General features: G+C 48.3%; 1 protein-coding gene across 1 annotated transcript; it reads right to left on the reverse strand.

The window, feature by feature from the left end:
- Positions 1–279: 279 nt before the first annotated feature.
- LOC142313079 (uncharacterized) lies at positions 280–11,131 on the reverse strand. The gene is made up of 6 exons (XM_075352064.1): positions 10,620–11,131; positions 10,439–10,536; positions 6,855–7,004; positions 6,340–6,463; positions 6,143–6,256; positions 280–1,394 (listed from the first exon to the last, which is right to left on the reverse strand). The coding sequence occupies exons 1-6, from the start codon at positions 10,750–10,752 to the stop codon at positions 280–282; spliced, it is 1,734 nt and encodes a 577-aa protein (XP_075208179.1). The 5' UTR covers positions 10,753–11,131.
- Positions 11,132–17,960: the final 6,829 nt, after the last annotated feature.

The following is a 17,960-nucleotide window of genomic DNA, read 5'->3' on the forward strand; positions in this document are numbered from 1 at the left end:
ACAAGATCTGATTTCTGAGAATTACATTTTCCACATTCAGAACATAAAAATGATTTATTTGGTGTGATTTTTTTGATGGTAAACAAGTTGTGATTTCCTAATAAAACATTTACCACATTCTGGCCATGAAAATGGCTTCTCCCCTGTGTGAGATCTTTGATGCATAACACAATGTGATTTCCGAATAAAACATTTCTCACATTCTGAACATGAAAATGGCTTCTCCCCTGTGTGAGATCTTTGATGGATATTAAGATATGATTTCTGAGTAAAACATTCCTAACACTCTGAACAAGAATATTCTTTCTCTTCTGTGTGACATCTCTGATGCCAAACAAGATCTGCTTTCCGAATAAAACATTTCCTACACTCGGAACATGAAAATGGCTTATCTCTGGTGTGAATTTTCTGATGTGTAACAAGATATGATTTCTGAATAAAACATTTCCCACACTTTGAACATGAAAATGGCTTCTCTCCGGTGTGAATTTTCTGATGTGTAACAAGATATGATTTCTGAATAAAACATTTCCCACATTCTGAACATAAAAATGGCTTTTCCCCTGTGTGAATTCTTTGATGCACAACAAGATCTGATTTCCGAATAAAACATTTCCCACACTCTGAACATGAAAATGGCTTCACACCTGTGTGAATTCTTTGGTGCTCAACAAGATCCGATTTCCAAATAAAACATTTCCCACACTCTGAACATGCAAATGGCTTCTCCCCTGTGTGAATTTTTTGATGATTAGCAAGGGTTATTTTCCGAGTAAAACATTTTCCACATTCTGGGCATGAAAATGGCTTCTCCCCTGTGTGAGTTTTTTGATGGCGATTAAGATGTGATTTCATGATAAAACATTTCTCACATTTTGAACATGAAAATGGCTTCTCTCCTGTGTGAATTTTTTTATGGCTATTAAGATGTGATTTCTGAGTAAAACATTTCCCACACTCTGAACAAGAATATTCCTTCTCTTCAGTGTGAGTGTTTTGGTGTTCAATAAGTTTTGATTTCTTGGTAAAACATTTCCCACGTTCTGAACTTGAAAATGGCTTCTCACCTGTGTGAATTCTTTGATGCTCAACAAGATCCGATTTTGGAATAAAACATTTCCCACATTTTGAACATGAAAATGGTTTCTTCCTTGCAGGAGCAGTTACATGTTCCACATCAGTTCTGTAACTTTCATTTTGCTTAAATTTCTGTGATAAATCGGACGTTTGGACTTGTTTGAAAAGGTCAGATGATAAAGCTTTCCGAGGAAGGACTGGAGGTATATCTGTGACAACAGCATACTCTTTATATGTATCATGTGTGATACTTTGATCATCTGTTTTAAAATCTGAAGATATTAGATTTCCATCTGAACTCCCAATATAGTCATCTGCTAAAAATAAACAGTTATTATTTCTTAATAATATTATCTTGAAATTACATTTATTTTTTTAAACCATAACACCAGAAATTAAATTAGGAAAAAATGTATTCTGAATCTGTTGTCCAATTTCAATATCTTAGGCTGCTTTCACACTTGCGTTGTGTCTCATCCGCCAGGTCCATTGCTGCGTCGAAACAACATCCGTCAATTTTTGTGTTGCTAATGGACCCAACGGATGCATTATTTCGCAGGAATCCGTCAGCGGCACTACCCCCCCATCATCACCGCACTACCACCATCATCGTCGCACACACACCGACACTACCGTCCCCATCATCACCGCGCACACCGGCACTACCGTCCCCATCATCACCGCACACACCGGCACTACCGTCCCCATCATCACCGCACACCGGCACTACCGTCCCCATCATCACCGCACACACCGGCACTACCGTCCTCATCATCACTGCACACACTGTCACTACTGCCCCCATCATCACCGCACACACAACGGCACAATTGCCCCCATCATCACCGCACACACGCAGGCACTACCGCCCCATCATCACTGCACACACCGGCGGCACTACCACACCCATCATCACCGCACACACACAGGCACTACAGACCCATCATCACCGCACACACACAGGCACTACCGCCCCCATTATCACCGCACACACCCCGGCACTAACTCAGTGACGTCCCCGCTGACAGTGCGATTCACTTCAGATTCTGCACGGAGCTCACAGAGAGCGGCAGTGTTCTACTGCTGCTGCTGTCAGCTTCTGATGTAGCAAAGCTGAAAGCGTCATGGGACCTCATGTGGATTACATCGGACCTGGAGGGGTATTTGGGGGATTAATAAAGTGGTAAAAGAGGGTGTTTATTGTCTTTTATTCCAAATAAAGGATTTTTTCGGGTGTATGTGTTTATTTACTTTCACTTACAGGTTAATAATAGGGGGGTGTCTCATAGATGCCTGCCATGATTAACCTAGGACTTAGTGGCAGCTATGGGCTGCCATTAACTCCTTATTACCCCGATTGCCACCGCACCAGGGCAATTCGGGATGAGCTGGGTAGAGACCCGAGACTGTCGCATCTAACGGATGCGGCAATTCTGGGCGGCTACTGGCTGATATTTTTAGGCTGGTGGCTCCCCAAAGTGTGTTGCTCCCCATCCTGAGAATACCAGCCTTCAGCCATAAGACCTTATCTTGGCTGGTATCAAAATTGGGGGGCAAGGGAATGCACGCCGTTTTTTTTAAAATTATGTATTTATTTTACTGCATGATATAGACCCACCCATTGGCGGCTGTGATTGGTTGCAGTGAGACAGCTGTCACTCAGTGTGGGGGCGCGTCTGACTGCAACCAATCATAGGCACCGGTGGGCGGGGGAAGCAGTGAATACGAGATGGAATAATGAGTGGCCGGCATTTTCAAAAGCAGAGCAGTGTGACAGCTGTGCAGCGCCGTGCCGTTGATCGGTGAGTATGAGAGAGGGGGTGAGAGGAAGAGACCGACCGACAGAGAGAGATAGAGACCGAGAGAGAGAGACCGATTTCGATGAACGCAAGCGTGAAAGCAGCCTAAGAGTTACATCTTCGTTAATTCTGATCTCCCATTCATTGCTCCAGTTCTCCAAAATATGCTACAGTAAATAATCTGATTGATTGTCACAATGTGACTGCAGGATAATGAGGGACAGGGGGCTCGTATACGGTCCCTCACACTAGTGGACTTTAAGGTATTCCTAACGTCTGGATTACCCCTGAAGATGGAGATGCCGGAGTCCCATGCATTACTATTCTCCTGACCATATCTAATCTGTTATCCACCGGATAAGGAAGGGGCAGGAACATCATGGAAATACAGATTAAGACAGACGGGATACATTGCAAACTCACAGAAATAAACAGTGAGAGACTAAGGAAAAAAGCAAGAGCAGGAAGGCAGCAACAAAAACACAACAAGGGTTAACACCACAACAGCTTACAGCAATAATGCACAACCACTGGTAAGTCTGGATCACAACATCTGACCAGACAAGTATAGGTAACCTATAGTTGGCATTAATGGAATAGTCCAGCCAGCATATACAGAAGGGGATACTTTCTCCTCCACAGCATGTGATCAAAGACATTAACAAGCATCCCAGCAGAGAATAAGGCCGGCTTTGCACACTACGACATCGCAGGTGCGATATCGGCTGGGTCAAATCGAAAGTGACACACATCCGGCGTCACTTGCGATGTCGTAGTGTGTAAAACCTTTTTGATACGATGAACGAGCGCAAAAGCGTCATTATCGTATCATCGATGTAGTCTCCGACATTTCCATAATGCCGGTGCAGCGACAGGTACGATGTTGTTCCTCGTTCCTGCGGCAGCACACATCGCTGTGTGTAAAGCCGCAGGAGCGAGGAACATCACCTTACCTGCGTCCCGGCTGCTATGAGAAGGAAGGAGGTGGGCGGGATGTTTATATCCTGCTCGTCTTCGCCCCTTCAATGCTATTGGCTGCCTGCCGTGTGATGTCGCTGTGACGCCGCGCAGCCCGCCCCCTTAGGAAGGAGGTGGTTCGCTGGCCAGAGCGACGTCGCAGGACAGGTGAGTGCATGTGAAGCTGCCATAGCGATAATGTTCGCTACGGCAGCTATCACAAGATATCGCACGTACGACGGGGGCGGGGACTATCGCACTCGACATCGCAGCATCGGCAAAGCCGGCCTAACTCTTGCTAGCCTGCCCAAGCCTGTGGTTTGACACCTGCGTCTCCCTGCGCTGCAAGTAGAAGTTAACATGCAGAGTGCCAGAATCTATCATTTCCACAGATCCTGACACTGCCATGGCAGTTGGCAAAACCTGCAAAAATTTCCTTGTAACATTATTCTACAACATAGACAATTGGAAAAAAATTTTTTGAAAGACGAAAATAAAATAGTTACAGATGCCGGATATTTAATGGGGTTGTCCGGGACTGTAAAATTCAAGGCCTATCTTTACGCTTTGTGACCAAAGCAGGAGGCAGGGTCTTGCGGTCTGTACAAATAAACATACAGAAAGTACATGAGCTCCAATTCATCAAGACCGGCGATGGACACTGAAAAATGATGTCAGGGACTGGAGTGAGATTTCTGGCATAGGGAACGCCGCAGTTTGTTATGAATTAGAGAAGCGGTGGCATCACATCCTTCTTATGGCCAAGCTCTGCTCATTTTGGCAAAAGCTGGTTAAAATTGGCGGGAAACCTCTAAAAGTCGCCCAATTTTTTTTACAACTCTGTATTGCACAGAAAGTTTTGAGAACTTTTGAAGTGATTTATGCCAGAATTCTGCCATAATTGCTTTAATGAATAAGGGTCTAGGTGTCAAATCTCCATCTGTAGGGGGTCTCCATTCCTTCCAGGGTATTTTGCCAGTAGTTCACATTCTCTAAAGCAATAATTTTATTACATCTTCTTTAGTTGAAAACTTTTGCATTTCAGTGTGCGGCTGTAAAGGCTGCTTTACATGCTTCAATTAATCGTTCGATCGCACCTGCCCCCATCGTTTGTGCGGCATGGGCAATTTCTTGCCCGTATCGCACAATGCTGTAACCCCCCGTCACACGTACTTACCTTCCAAATGACCTCGCTGTGGGCGGAGAACATCCACTTCCTGAAGGGGGAGGGACGTTTGGCGTCACAGCGACGTCACACAGCGGCTGGCCAATAGAAGCAGAGGGGCGGAGATGAGCAGGATGTAAACATCCCGCCCACCTCTTTCCTTCAGCATTGCCGACGGCCGCAGGTAAGCTGCAGTTCATCGTTCCCGGGGTGTCACACGGAGCGATGTGCGCTGCCTTGGATACGATGAACAGTAGGACGTGCGATTTTTAAAATATGAGCGACGTGTCAGCGATGAACGAGAAGGTGAGTATTTCTGCTCGTTCATAGCTGTCACATGCTACGATAGCACTAACGATGCCGGATGTGCGTCACTTACGACGTGACCCCGCTATCTCGTTAAATATATTGTAGCGTGTAAAACCCGCTAAACTCTTGCCATTTTGGCAAAGCTGGTTAAAATTGGCGTGAACATACACATACAACACACACACAAACACACACACAACATCTCCTCTTCAGCTATAGACTTCTATAATTAACAGACCTTTGGTCACATGATGTGATGTCATAAAGGTCCTTAAGCAGTCCTATAATCAGCATATAAACACTGGGGCCGCTAAGAGAATGGGTTAGTTTGCTCTCCCTTTCCCCTAATGCCCGTCTGTCTTCTATTAAATTCATTTAGACTTCTGCAATTAAGAGACCTTTGTTTACATCATGTCATATGACTCTGAAGTCATCAAAGATCCTCAAACAATCAACCTCAGAATACAACTGATGGGGTCCCTAAGAGAGTGGGGTTCTGGAGAAATTGCGCAGTTTGACTCTTCACAACGCTGGTCCTGACTGTAACTAGGGCTTATTTATGGAGTAGGGCTTATATTTCAAGCATTCTCCAAAAATCCCATAAAATCATGCTAGGTCTTTTTTTCAGTGCAGGTTGTATTTTCAGGGAAACAGGGTATTCATGAACCCTCTGCAGGTCTTTGAGTTGCCTTCATAATGACACAGAGAAGGCACTAGAAACAAAACAGCAAAAGAAGTAGAAGCAAAGAAAATACAGCTGAAAAAAACAGAGCAGAAAGTCTAAAAATGTAAACACAAAATTAGTGCAAAAAGTACATGAGTAGATATCTCTTACAGGATAAAACTAGAGGAAACACATCCTGAGGAACATCGGGATCTTCTTGTTTACAGTCCTGTGGGAGAAGAGGATGGGGACATCTCTCTGGTGTTGTCCTCTTACTGGATAGACCTGGAGGAGACACATACAGGGACTGAATTCATTCCTTACATACAGATAACTATAGGCCGTGTGTATTTAGTCCTGTCTATTACCTGGTGATGTGAGGGGCTGGGTAACCGCCATCTTGACGTCCTTGTACAGATCTTTGTGTCCTTCTAAATACTCCCACTCCTCCATGGAGAAATAGACGGTGACGTCTTGACACCTTATAGGAACCTGACACATACAATGATACCGTCACCCCCCGATCCCTTCATAGTGTTACTGTATAATGTCCCAGCATTCCCAGCAGTGTCACCTCTCCAGTCAGCAGCTCAATCATCTTGTAGGTGAGTTCTAGGATCTTCTGGTCATTGATGTCCTCATGTATCGGGGGGTGAGGTGGAGGCCCCGTGATTGGGCTCAGGGGTCTTCCCCATCCCTCAGACACAGGGGCCTGATAGCGCTCACTAGAGGTCTTCTTCACTACTGTGTAATCCTGGTTATGGAGAGACACAGTAATAAATCTCACTCCAGACATTTCCAGAGTCCTCACCTCTCCAGTTCTGTCCATCTGTTATTCCCATAGATAAGAATGATGTAATGTGACGTCATCAGAATCTCTCACCTCTCCAGTAAGCCGGAAGAGGATCTCTAGGGTGAGGTGTAATATCCTCTCCGCCATCTTGTCCCTGTCCATATCCATCCTTGATGGGTCAATCAGGAGAATTCTCTTATATAGAAGATCTCCACTCAGAGGATCCGATATTGTAGGGACCTGAATGGGGAGAAGATGACGATGTAACATCATAAAGAATCCGCTGTAATAATACAATTACTGGAGATAACCGTTCACTAGATAGGGATGATTGCCGCACTGCCATGAGGAGTCCAGACTAACTCTGCTGCCTCATTACAGTGAATGGATCTTTTGGGGGTTTCATCTGAATCATGTCATTTGAAGAATTACATGTAAACCTGTCATGCTAATAGGTTGAGGAGAAGGGCGTAGCCTCACTGCGCCCTGAACCAGGCTTACCCAGAGGGGCATGATTACGTGCCTACTCAGTCATCACCAGAGCCTCTGAGGTTGGACTTTGCTGACAGTAGGTACCAGTTACCGATACAGGATAGTCCCTGGTTGTTGTGTTCTATCAAGGGGCTGTGTATCATGAGAAAGATGGGGTGGGAACCACTGCCTCTAGGGAAGAACAGGAAGGATAAACCCGGTCACTTACTCTGAGCAACCCTGAGCTCCCCGATGTCCCAAGACAGGTTCTTTCACGTCATGCGGTAATCACGTGTCTTACCCTAATCACAACCATGTCTAGTGAACAGGGCAGGAGGAACACTAGTCCTGCTTTATGATAATGACACAAAAGGAAAACAACAGACAAAGGAAAAAGAAACTGCATTCCAAACAACAAGTGGTAAAAAAGGGGGATGGAAGAGAAATGAATAAAAAGGGAGATGATCAAAAGGAAGACACCAAAGAAAACTTCCAAGCAGCAATCTCCAGGATCAAATTCAAAACAATTTCTCTTTTCATGGCTCTCACCTCCATGCCAGCACCATGGAAAAGCAAGTTATCACTGGCAACTACTGAGGTAAAGGGCTGAGTACTTATACCAGGGAGGAGTGCAGAAATCAGAACAGCTGAGACAACTCAGGATGGTAAGCCAAGAAAAACACAAGGGTCTGCTTAACCCTAGCAGCGATGCCACAAGGATCGTCTGCACAAGTGGAAATCAAAGCAGATCCAACTAGTGCTGGCTTGCGCGGTGACCTTCAGACCCATGGGATAGGGGCGACCTCTCCATGTCTGATAATCTGGTGTCAAAACCCTGATGTAAAGTGTTCAGTGTAGATAACGGGATAAATGTGATCCAAAAGTCGCAGACAGATGGAGGAGTCACATCTATGTTCAGCTCTAATCCTGCTGTGGCGCCCCTGAGGCATCAGGCGCCACAGAGTACTCTGTGAAGCCCACCAGGTGTTGTGTTGCGGTGCATTACCTTCAGGGACTCCACGTGGCAGGACGGTCTGGTCACAGGTAAGATGTCTTCTTTTTAGGATTGTCGTGACGCCACTCTCGGTATGGCTGTCAGTGGAGACCGCCACTGCAGATTGAGGGGTGCCTGGGGCTGATGGTGGGTGCAGTCAGTTGTAGTGGCCTCCCAAGAGTGAGGCAAGCCCCAGGACCCTATATAGGTGTGTGGAACCACAAGGCACAGAATGACTCAGGCACAGTCCAAACAGTCTTTCAGGGATTTTACTCACTGATGGTGGCAGGGTGAGTAACCCGGGCATAGCTGGGATGAACCAGGCTGGAACCAGGCGTCCTTCAGGCTGACTTGTGAGGGTGGCTACTGACTCGCCTTCTCTAGCCCTTCTGTTGTTTGTGATGACCCCGACTTGCAGTCCCTATGGGGGTCACCCAGGGAAGTTGCTGCTCCCCTCGTTTCGGCCTGTTTGCTTGTAGCCTGGATCAGGTCACTCCGGCTGCTTGCCTCCTGTGATCTATGGGCCCTCTCTTTGCTACGTGGCTGCAGACTCTGTGGTGGTATGGTGTGGGCTTTAAGGGCCCCACACCAGTAGGTTTGGCAGAAGAAAGCTGGATCTATCTCTGCACTGGGACCTGTTACCCCTGCGGGCCTGGTACCTCCCTGGCAGTCCCCTTACTCTGCCACCCCTTTGCTTTCTCTAGCCTTGGGTGGATTTCGGGCGGCACTACCAGGTGACCGATCTCCCCCGTCAGTAGTCACTGCACGTACGCTGTCAGCTTGTGTCAGACTCCAGGGTCTGCTGCATGCGTCTGCTCTCCCTGAGCTCCACTCACTAACTCACTCACTCCTCCCTCCTCTTCTGTTCTTGCCTACGCAACCTAGCAACCAGGCTCTCTACCACACCCCTTGAGTGGACATGGAGGCCACGCTCCCTCCTGGAATCTCTCAGGAGTCCTCCCAAGAGTAGATGTGTGAGACCTGATTACTATGCGCCTGTGTAGTCACACCTCGGTCAGCCTTCTGGATTACCTGTGTTGCACTGCCCCCAGCATGGGGCAGTACTCAGTGGTGCCTGACCAGGTCAGGAGCGCCACAACTGCATCTCAATTAGGGTGTAGTACTTATCCCAGGTCCAAGGAAGGTCGGTACTGGTTCCACCAACACACATACACACAGTTACAATGGGTTGCCCTCCCCAATGGGGACCGTGCCAGGGTCAAGTCACAGTAGTGGGTCACTACAGCGGTTGGGTTTACAGGATGACACCGCACCAGGGGCTCCCCAATCCACGGGAGCTGGGACCCAGGGTCAGGGAGAAGCAACCACCAGGAGGAGTCAGGAGCACACAGTGGGAAGAGCAGGTTGACCTAGTGAGAGTAGTGAACCAGCCAGTGGCAGTGGCTGGGGGCAACAGCTTGGAACACGCAACACAACTACAAAGGAGGGAACAGCTCTAGACACGGAGCAGAGTGGATGTGCCGCGAGGCAGCTCTGTGCGCCAAGGCGTTTGAACACGGTTGCTGGGGAGAAGCAGGCGGCTGCTTCCACAGGACCGGGGCTGTTGGGATACAGAACCCTAGGGCAAATATACTGTACTTCATGTTGTCTACCAACTCTGTAAGGGTCGCAGGAAAGGCTAGAAGAGTCACCAGACCTGTACCACCAAGTCTGCAGCCAAATAGCATATAGGATCGGGGCTGAGGTCTTGGACCAGTCCCACATCGGAACCGCGATATCAGCATACAGAATGGGACACTTAACTGACACCGGGATCCCCAAGTGATTCACGCCACGGGGATCTGATACTTAGCGCAACAAAGCAGGAAGGGTTCATAGACTGACATACACCAGATCTAACCTTCCACGGAATAGGTTTTAGCTGGAGTCCATCGTGGTGGAGAACGGTACTCTGGGGCAGCGCCTGAACTACCAGTGAGTAAAAGACCTGGAACCGCAGCCCCTGTCTCTGTCTCTCCTTTTCCAGAGCCGACGCCCAGCGCTGCGGCACCAATGGGGACCATCCCCACCCCCGTCCGTCCTCAGTCGTCCTCCCTAGGGTAACCCCGCTCCGCCTGTGATGAGCGATACCATCCCAGCGGCGACCTTCACCACCAGCCCCAGAGAGGATAAAACAAGACTGAGTACAAGACCTTCACAGCCGTCTACACATCATAGGGAGATTTCATGGCACCTTCTCTCCATCTACCTGATGATCCTGAGGAACATCAGGATCTTCTTGTTTACAGTCCTGTGGGAGAAGAGGACGGGGACATCTCTCTGGTGTTGTCCTCTTACTGGATAGAACTGGAGGAGACACATACAGGGACTGAATTCATTCCTTACACACAGATAATTATAGGCCATGTGTATTTAGTCCTGTCTATTACCTGGTGATGTGAGGGGCTGGGGAACCTTCATCATGACGTCCTTGTACAGATCTTTGTGCTTTCCTAAATACTCCCACTCCTCCATGGAGAAATAGACGGTGACGTCCTGACACCTTATAGGAACCTGACACATACAATGATACCGTCACCCCCGATCCCTTCATAGCGTTACTGTATAATGTCCCAGCATTCCCAGCAGTGTCACCTCTCCAGTCAGCAGCTCAATCATCTTGTAGGTGAGTTCTAGGATCTTCTGGTCATTGATGTCCTCATGTATCGGGGGGTGAGGTGGAGGCCCCGTGATTGGGCTCAGGGGTCTTCCCCATCCCTCAGACACAGGGGCCTGACAGCACTCACTAGAGGTCTTCTTCACTACTGTGTAATCCTGGTTATGGAGACACAGTAATAAATCTCACTACAGACATCTCCAGAGTCCTCACCTCTCCAGTTCTGTCCATCTGTTATTCCCATAGATAAGAATGATGTAATGTGACGTCATCAGAATCTCTCACCTCTCCAGTAAGCCGGAAGAGGATCTCTAGGGTGAGGTGTAATATCCTCTCCGCCATCTTGTCCCTGTCCATATCCATCCTTCACGGGACAATCAGGAGAATTCTCTTATATAGAATAAAACCACTGAGAGGATCCGATATTATAAGGACCTGAATGGGAAGGAGATGAGCCGATATGTAACATTAATCGAGATAATAATGAAGGGAAGATATTATTTGGGCAGTAGAAATAAATTTCAACATGAAATGAAGTTGCATCTAAAATGGTATCAATGAAAACGTCAGTTCATCAAGCAAAAAACAAGTCGACACTCAACTCCGATGTTGGAAAATGGAGACACAAGCCGATTTTTTTATGTTTTGTTTGTTTTTTTTTACAAAAGTCTGATTTTTATTTACTTTTAGAGATGAGTGAACCTGAAGTTTGACGTTCGGTACAAACTCTAAAATACAGACTTTCCAAAATAAAAGTTCAGGTTTGGAGTTCAGGGGCTTTACGTATGGAAACCGCTCTCGTGTGATCAGATGTATTGTGCACCAAAAAATAAAACTGAAAAAACCCGCCCTCCCCCGGAAGTGATCTGTTTATGGCTGCGGAGACCCGAACTGCCAATCAATGACTACAAATAAAGTTCAGGTCAAGTTCAAGTCCAGAACCGATCTTTACAAATGTTCAGCTGGACCAGCAGAAGCCGAACGTCCACGGGTCCACTCATCTCTAGTCACCACTTAGATAATAATAAATGTGGAAGTCTGATATTGCCGTAATCACACTGACCTGGAGAATCACGCTGACCGCTCACTTCCAGCACATCGGGAATGGAGTAAAAACTATGATGGAATTACTTTTTTTTTTCACAATTTCACTGCACTTGGAACTTTTACTTAATTTCCAGTAGATTTTATGGTAAAATTAAAACCTATGAGTCATTTAAAAAGAAACAAAAACAAAAACCAACTATCCTTTATACAGCAATGTGGGTGGAAAAATAAAAGAGCAGCACAGTTACACACAATCATGTATCAACGGAGATGAAATCCGTCCATCTCTACATAAGGCACAGACGGTTTATTACTGCCTCTGCCTTCTCTGTCACTGTATACACAGCTTTGGTGTAATGCAGCGGGAATGGTGAGGGACCTGACAGTGACACAGATCTCTGTGTGAGAGCCCATCCACCATTGGTACTTGCCAGCTGTAATTGTTTGGGGCCTGGTGAGTGCAATTGATTGTTTTTTGGGGGGGGGGTATTTGCTTTCTTTTGGTGGTGTCTGCTTTCTTTGATAAAACTCCTGCTGTATTCTTTAACTTTTTTAGATGTTTGGACAATTCATTATGGAACCACAACCAAGGTGTATTTTTGGATTAGGGTTTATATTTTAAGTATACTCAAAAAAAGCCCTCAAAAATCCTACTAGGTCTTATTTTCAGGGTACGTCTTATTTTCAAGGGATCAGGGTAGAAAGAGCTGACGTTTCTTCCTCCCCCATATACAGAGGATATGGTCACCGCTGAGTCATTATATCAGCCCCAGTCACAAGGGAAGTAAGAAAAAAATATAAATAAATACTGAATTGACCCCCCCCGCCCCCTGACAAATCTGTGACATATAGGAAAATACCACTGTCAATCCAAATCTGTGTTATTAGCCCCGACCAGGTAAAAAACAGCCATATATACAAAATAAGAAGTGTTACTAAATAGCTATGAAATATGTAAATGTGATCATAGACGTATATTGAGACGGCGTCCAGCTTTCAGTCATAGGGGTGGCACCAATGTGGTTTTAGTCATTGCTCAGTATACTGCACTCTCAGCACTGACTGACAGCAGGTTCCCATGCTCAGCGGCTGTCAGTCAGTGTGGGGGGCAGGATATATATGTGGTAATAACAGACACTTCCCTTATTTTCAAACTGGTATCACTCGACATCAGACACAATGCTTAAGTTGGTTTCTTATTCATCCAGTTTCTTATTCAAGGCTGAAGTTGATTTTTTTTTTTTCAGTTTTTATTTTTTTGTTTTTTTTTTACAGGTTTAACAACAAACATAAAAAAATCACAATAATAAAATACAATATAGTGCGGAGCCCTGATGTGAATACACTTAAAAGCAGCAAAAAAAAAGTATCAAACTGGCACAAAATGGGCATCAAAGTGACATCAAAGCTCTTTTTTGACAAGTGTAACAGGAAAAAATGCACCATACAATTTATTGTGCAGTTTTTCCTGAGTACACAGATACCTCATATGTGCTGGAAATCAAATGTTTGGGCGCACGGCAGGGCTCGGAAGGGAAGGAGCGCCATTTCACTGTAAAATTGGCTGGATTCATTAGCGAATGCCATGTCGCGTTTGGAGCTCCTGAGGTGCCTAAACAGTGGAGCTCCATCAAAAGTGATCACATTTTGGAAACTGGACACCTCAAGGATTTTATCCAGGGGTATATTGAGCATTTTGAACCCACAGGTACTTTATAGAATTTAATAAACTTAGGTCGTCATATTGAACATTTTCTTTTTTTTTTCCACAAAAATGTTGCTTTAGCACCAAATTTCTCACTTTATCAATCGGCAACACCAAAATGTGGACGCTACAGTTTGTTATCCAATTTCTTATGAGCGCAGTGATACCCCACATGTGGCTAAAAACCTCTGTTAGGGCTCACAACAGAAGGAGCACCATGTGAATTTTGGAAAAATTGAAAAATATTGCGGGCACCATGTCGCATTTTCAGGACCCCTAAGGTACCTATAAAGCAGAAACCCCCACAAATGACCCCAATTTGAAAACTAGACCCTCAAGGATTTTATTCGGGGGTATAGTGAGCATTTTGAAACCACAGGTACTTCACACAAATGTTGCTGTAGTGCCAAATTTCTCACTTTTAGGCTGTGTGCCCACGACTCAGCGACACTGTGTCTAGACGCTTTCAGCTTTCGTGCAGAGATGCAAGTATTGTCCACTGGAGAATGCAGCTGCCCGGGCCCACGATCCGGGTTCAGGCTGCTGAGGACTTTAGCTCTATTTTCCCTTTGGACGAAACTCTCGTCTCCACAGCATAAATTGACATACTGAGGCTCAGGAAGCCGCGCTGCAGGTCAGTTTATGCTAAGGAAAAAAACAAGCACAGTGGGCAGGAAATTTCCAAAAATCCTTCCATTGCGCTTGTACTGCACAGCGCAGCATTTTGGACGCAGCGAAAAGACTCTGTGTCCAAAACGCTGCAAACACTGATCGTGGACACATAGCCTAAAAATATAGGATGGATGGATAGACAAACACAAATATAATGTCCCACCCCCAGCATAATCTAAGCTGGCACCCTTTAGTGACTTTCATGTGGCAGTGAAGGGTGTTTACCTTATATTTAGCCAAAAAATAAATAATTAAAAAAACCTATGTGGGCCCCCCCCCATTTTTGATAGCCAGCTAGGGTAGAGCAGATGGCTGAAGCCTGCAGATCACAGTTGGCACCTTCACCTTGGCTGGTAATCCAAAACAGAGGGCACCCCACGCTATTCTTTTAAAATTATTGATAAATAATTAAAAAAAAACAAAATCCCCAAATTGGATCACAAGCAAAGGTGAAGCTGACAGCTGGCATCTGGTATTCTCAGGGTGGGAAGGGCTATGGTTATTTTGCCCTTCCCAGCCTAAAAATAGCAGGCTGCAGCCGTCCCAGCAGTGGCGCATCCATTAGATGTACCAATCCTGGCACTTCCCTCTGGCTCATCCCGTTGCCCTGGTGCGGTGGCAAACAGGGTAATAAATGGGGTTGATACCAGCTGTGTAATGTCACCTGGCATCAAGCCCTGGGGTTAGAACCGCTCTGCGCATGCGGACGATAGTTTTCAGAGGATGAGTAGGGATCGCGAGGACGGATCAGCAAATGGTATCAGGAGACCGGGGGAGGACCGGGGAGTGGCAGGGGGTGACTTAGCTGGACCTAGGGAGGACTTTTCGGTCCCATCTTACATGTCACGTGACAGAAATCAGAGGAGAAGGATGAATGCAGTGTGCGGCCACCATCTTAGATGATCAGTATGGGCAGGGGGAATGGGGGGCACTTTGGCCACACTGGGGGGGGGGGGACCAGGGGAGGGGATTTACCTCCCATCTGACATGTTCAAGCAGTGCTGGCTCCTCCCATTTCTAATATGAAAATGTGCCTGATCAAGAACCGGAGAAACTGGTCTGGAACTGGACATAAAGGGGTTAATATTGATGACCCCAAAATAATAGAGACCCTGCACCTACCTCCACCTGCAGAGCCGCACACTAGATATATGGCTGCTCTGTGCTTCCAGGACCTGTGATGATGTCACATGGAGGGGAGGAGTCAGGGGTCACATGATCAGCTCCTCAGTGTATGCAGGACTCTGCTGTGCTGGTTGTCATGGTGCTGGATGAGGGGAAGTTTATGTGTGGAGTCAGGAGGGGTTTACAGTGTGGATGTAGCAGAGCCGTGTGTGTACGAGGTGTACGGAGCAAAGCCGTGTGTGTACGAGGTGTATGGAGCGGAGCGGTGTGTGTACGAGGTGTACGGAGCAGAGCCGCGTGTGTACGAGGTGTACGGAGCGGAGCCGTGTGTGTACGAGGTGTACGGAGCGGAGCAGCGTGTGTACGAGGTGTACGGAGCGGAGCCGTGTGTGTACGAGGCGTACGGAGCGGAGCCGTGTGTGTACGAGGCGTACGGAGCGAAGCCGTGTGTGTACGAGGTGTACGGAGTAGAGCCGTGTGTGTACGAGGTGTACGGAGCGGAGTCGTGTGTGTACGAGGTGTATGGAGTGGAGCCGTGTGTGTACGAGGCATACAGAGCGGGGGCTCGTGTGTACGAGGTGTACGTAGCGGAGCGGAGCCGTGTGTGTACGAGGTGTACGGAGCAGAGCCGTGTGTGTACGAGGTGTACGGAGCGGAGCCGTGTGTGTACGAGGTGTACGGAGCGGAGCCGTGTGTGTACGAGGTGTACGGAGCAGAGCCGTGTGTGTACGAGGTGTACGGAGCGGAGTCGTGTGTGTACGAGGTGTATGGAGTAGAGCCGTGTGTGTACGAGGCATACAGAGCGGGGGCGCGTGTGTACGAGGTGTACGTAGCGGAGCGGAGCCGTGTGTGTACGAGGTGTACGGAGCAGAGCCGTGTTTGTACGAGGTGTACGGAGCGGAACCGTGTATGTACGAGGTGTACGGAGCGTAGCCGTGTGTGTACGAGGTGTACGGAGCAGAGCCGTGTGTGTACGAGGTGTACGGAGCAGAGCCGTGTGTGTACGAGGTGTACGGAGCGTAGCCGTGTGTGTACGAGGTGTACGGAGCGTAGCCGTGTGTGTACGAGGTGTACGGAGCAGAGCCGTGTGTGTACGAGGTGTACGGAGCGGAGCGGTGTGTGTACGAGGTGTACGGAGCAGAGCCGCGTGTGTACGAGGTGTACGGAGCGGAGCCGTGTGTGTACGAGGTGTACGGAGCGGAGCCGTGTGTGTACGAGGCGTACGGAGCGGAGCCGTGTGTGTACGAGGCGTACGGAGCGGAGCCGTGTGTGTACGAGGCGTACGGAGCGGAGCCGTGTGTGTACGAGGTGTACGGAGTAGAGCCGTGTGTGTACGAGGTGTACGGAGCGGAGTCGTGTGTGTACGAGGTGTATGGAGTAGAGCCGTGTGTGTACGAGGCATACAGAGCGGGGGCTCGTGTGTACGAGGTGTACGTAGCGGAGCGGAGCCGTGTGTGTACGAGGTGTACGGAGCAGAGCCGTGTGTGTACGAGGTGTACGGAGCGGAGCCGTGTGTGTACGAGGTGTACGGAGCGGAGCCGTGTGTGTACGAGGTGTACGGAGCAGAGCCGTGTGTGTACGAGGTGTACGGAGCGGAGTCGTGTGTGTACGAGGTGTATGGAGTAGAGCCGTGTGTGTACGAGGCGTACAGAGCGGGGGCGCGTGTGTACGAGGTGTACGTAGCGGAGCGGAGCCGTGTGTGTACGAGGTGTACGGAGCAGAGCCGTGTGTGTACGAGGTGTACGGAGCGGAACCGTGTATGTACGAGGTGTACGGAGCGTAGCCGTGTGTGTACGAGGTGTACGGAGCAGAGCCGTGTGTGTACGAGGTGTACGGAGCAGAGCCGTGTGTGTACGAGGTGTACGGAGCGTAGCCGTGTGTGTACGAGGTGTACGGAGCGTAGCCGTGTGTGTACGAGGTGTACGGAGCGTAGCCGTGTGTGTACGAGGTGTACGGAGCAGAGCCGTGTGTGTACGAGGTGTACGGAGCGGAGTCGTGTGTGTACGAGGTGTATGGAGTAGAGCCGTGTGTGTACGAGGCATACAGAGCGGGGGCGCGTGTGTACGAGGTGTACGTAGCGGAGCGGAGCCGTGTGTGTACGAGGTGTACGGAGCAGAGCCGTGTGTGTACAAGGTGTACGGAGCGGAGCCGTGTGTGTACGAGGTGTACGGAGCGTAGCCGTGTGTGTACGAGGTGTACGGAGCGTAGCCGTGTGTGTACGAGGTGTACGGAGCGGAGCCGTGTGTGTACGGAGCGTAGCCGTGTGTGTACGAGGTGTACGGAGTGGAGCCGTGTGTGTACGAGGCATACAGTGTGGGGGCGCGTGTGTACGAGGTGTACGTAGCAGAGCCGTGTGTGTACGAGGTGTACGGAGCAGAGCCGTGTGTGTACGAGGTGTACGGAGCAGAGCCGTGTCTGTATGAGGTGTACGGAGCGGAGCCGTGTGTGTACGAGGTGTACGGAGCGTAGCTGTGTGTGTACGAGGTGTACGGAGCGGAGCCGTGTGTGTACGAGGTGTACGGAGCGGAGCCGTGTGTGTACGAGGTGTACGGAGCGTAGCTGTGT

The sequence above is a fragment of the Anomaloglossus baeobatrachus genome, chromosome 5, assembly GCF_048569485.1.
Source record: "Anomaloglossus baeobatrachus isolate aAnoBae1 chromosome 5, aAnoBae1.hap1, whole genome shotgun sequence".
NCBI classification, from domain to species: Eukaryota; Metazoa; Chordata; class Amphibia; order Anura; family Aromobatidae; genus Anomaloglossus; species Anomaloglossus baeobatrachus.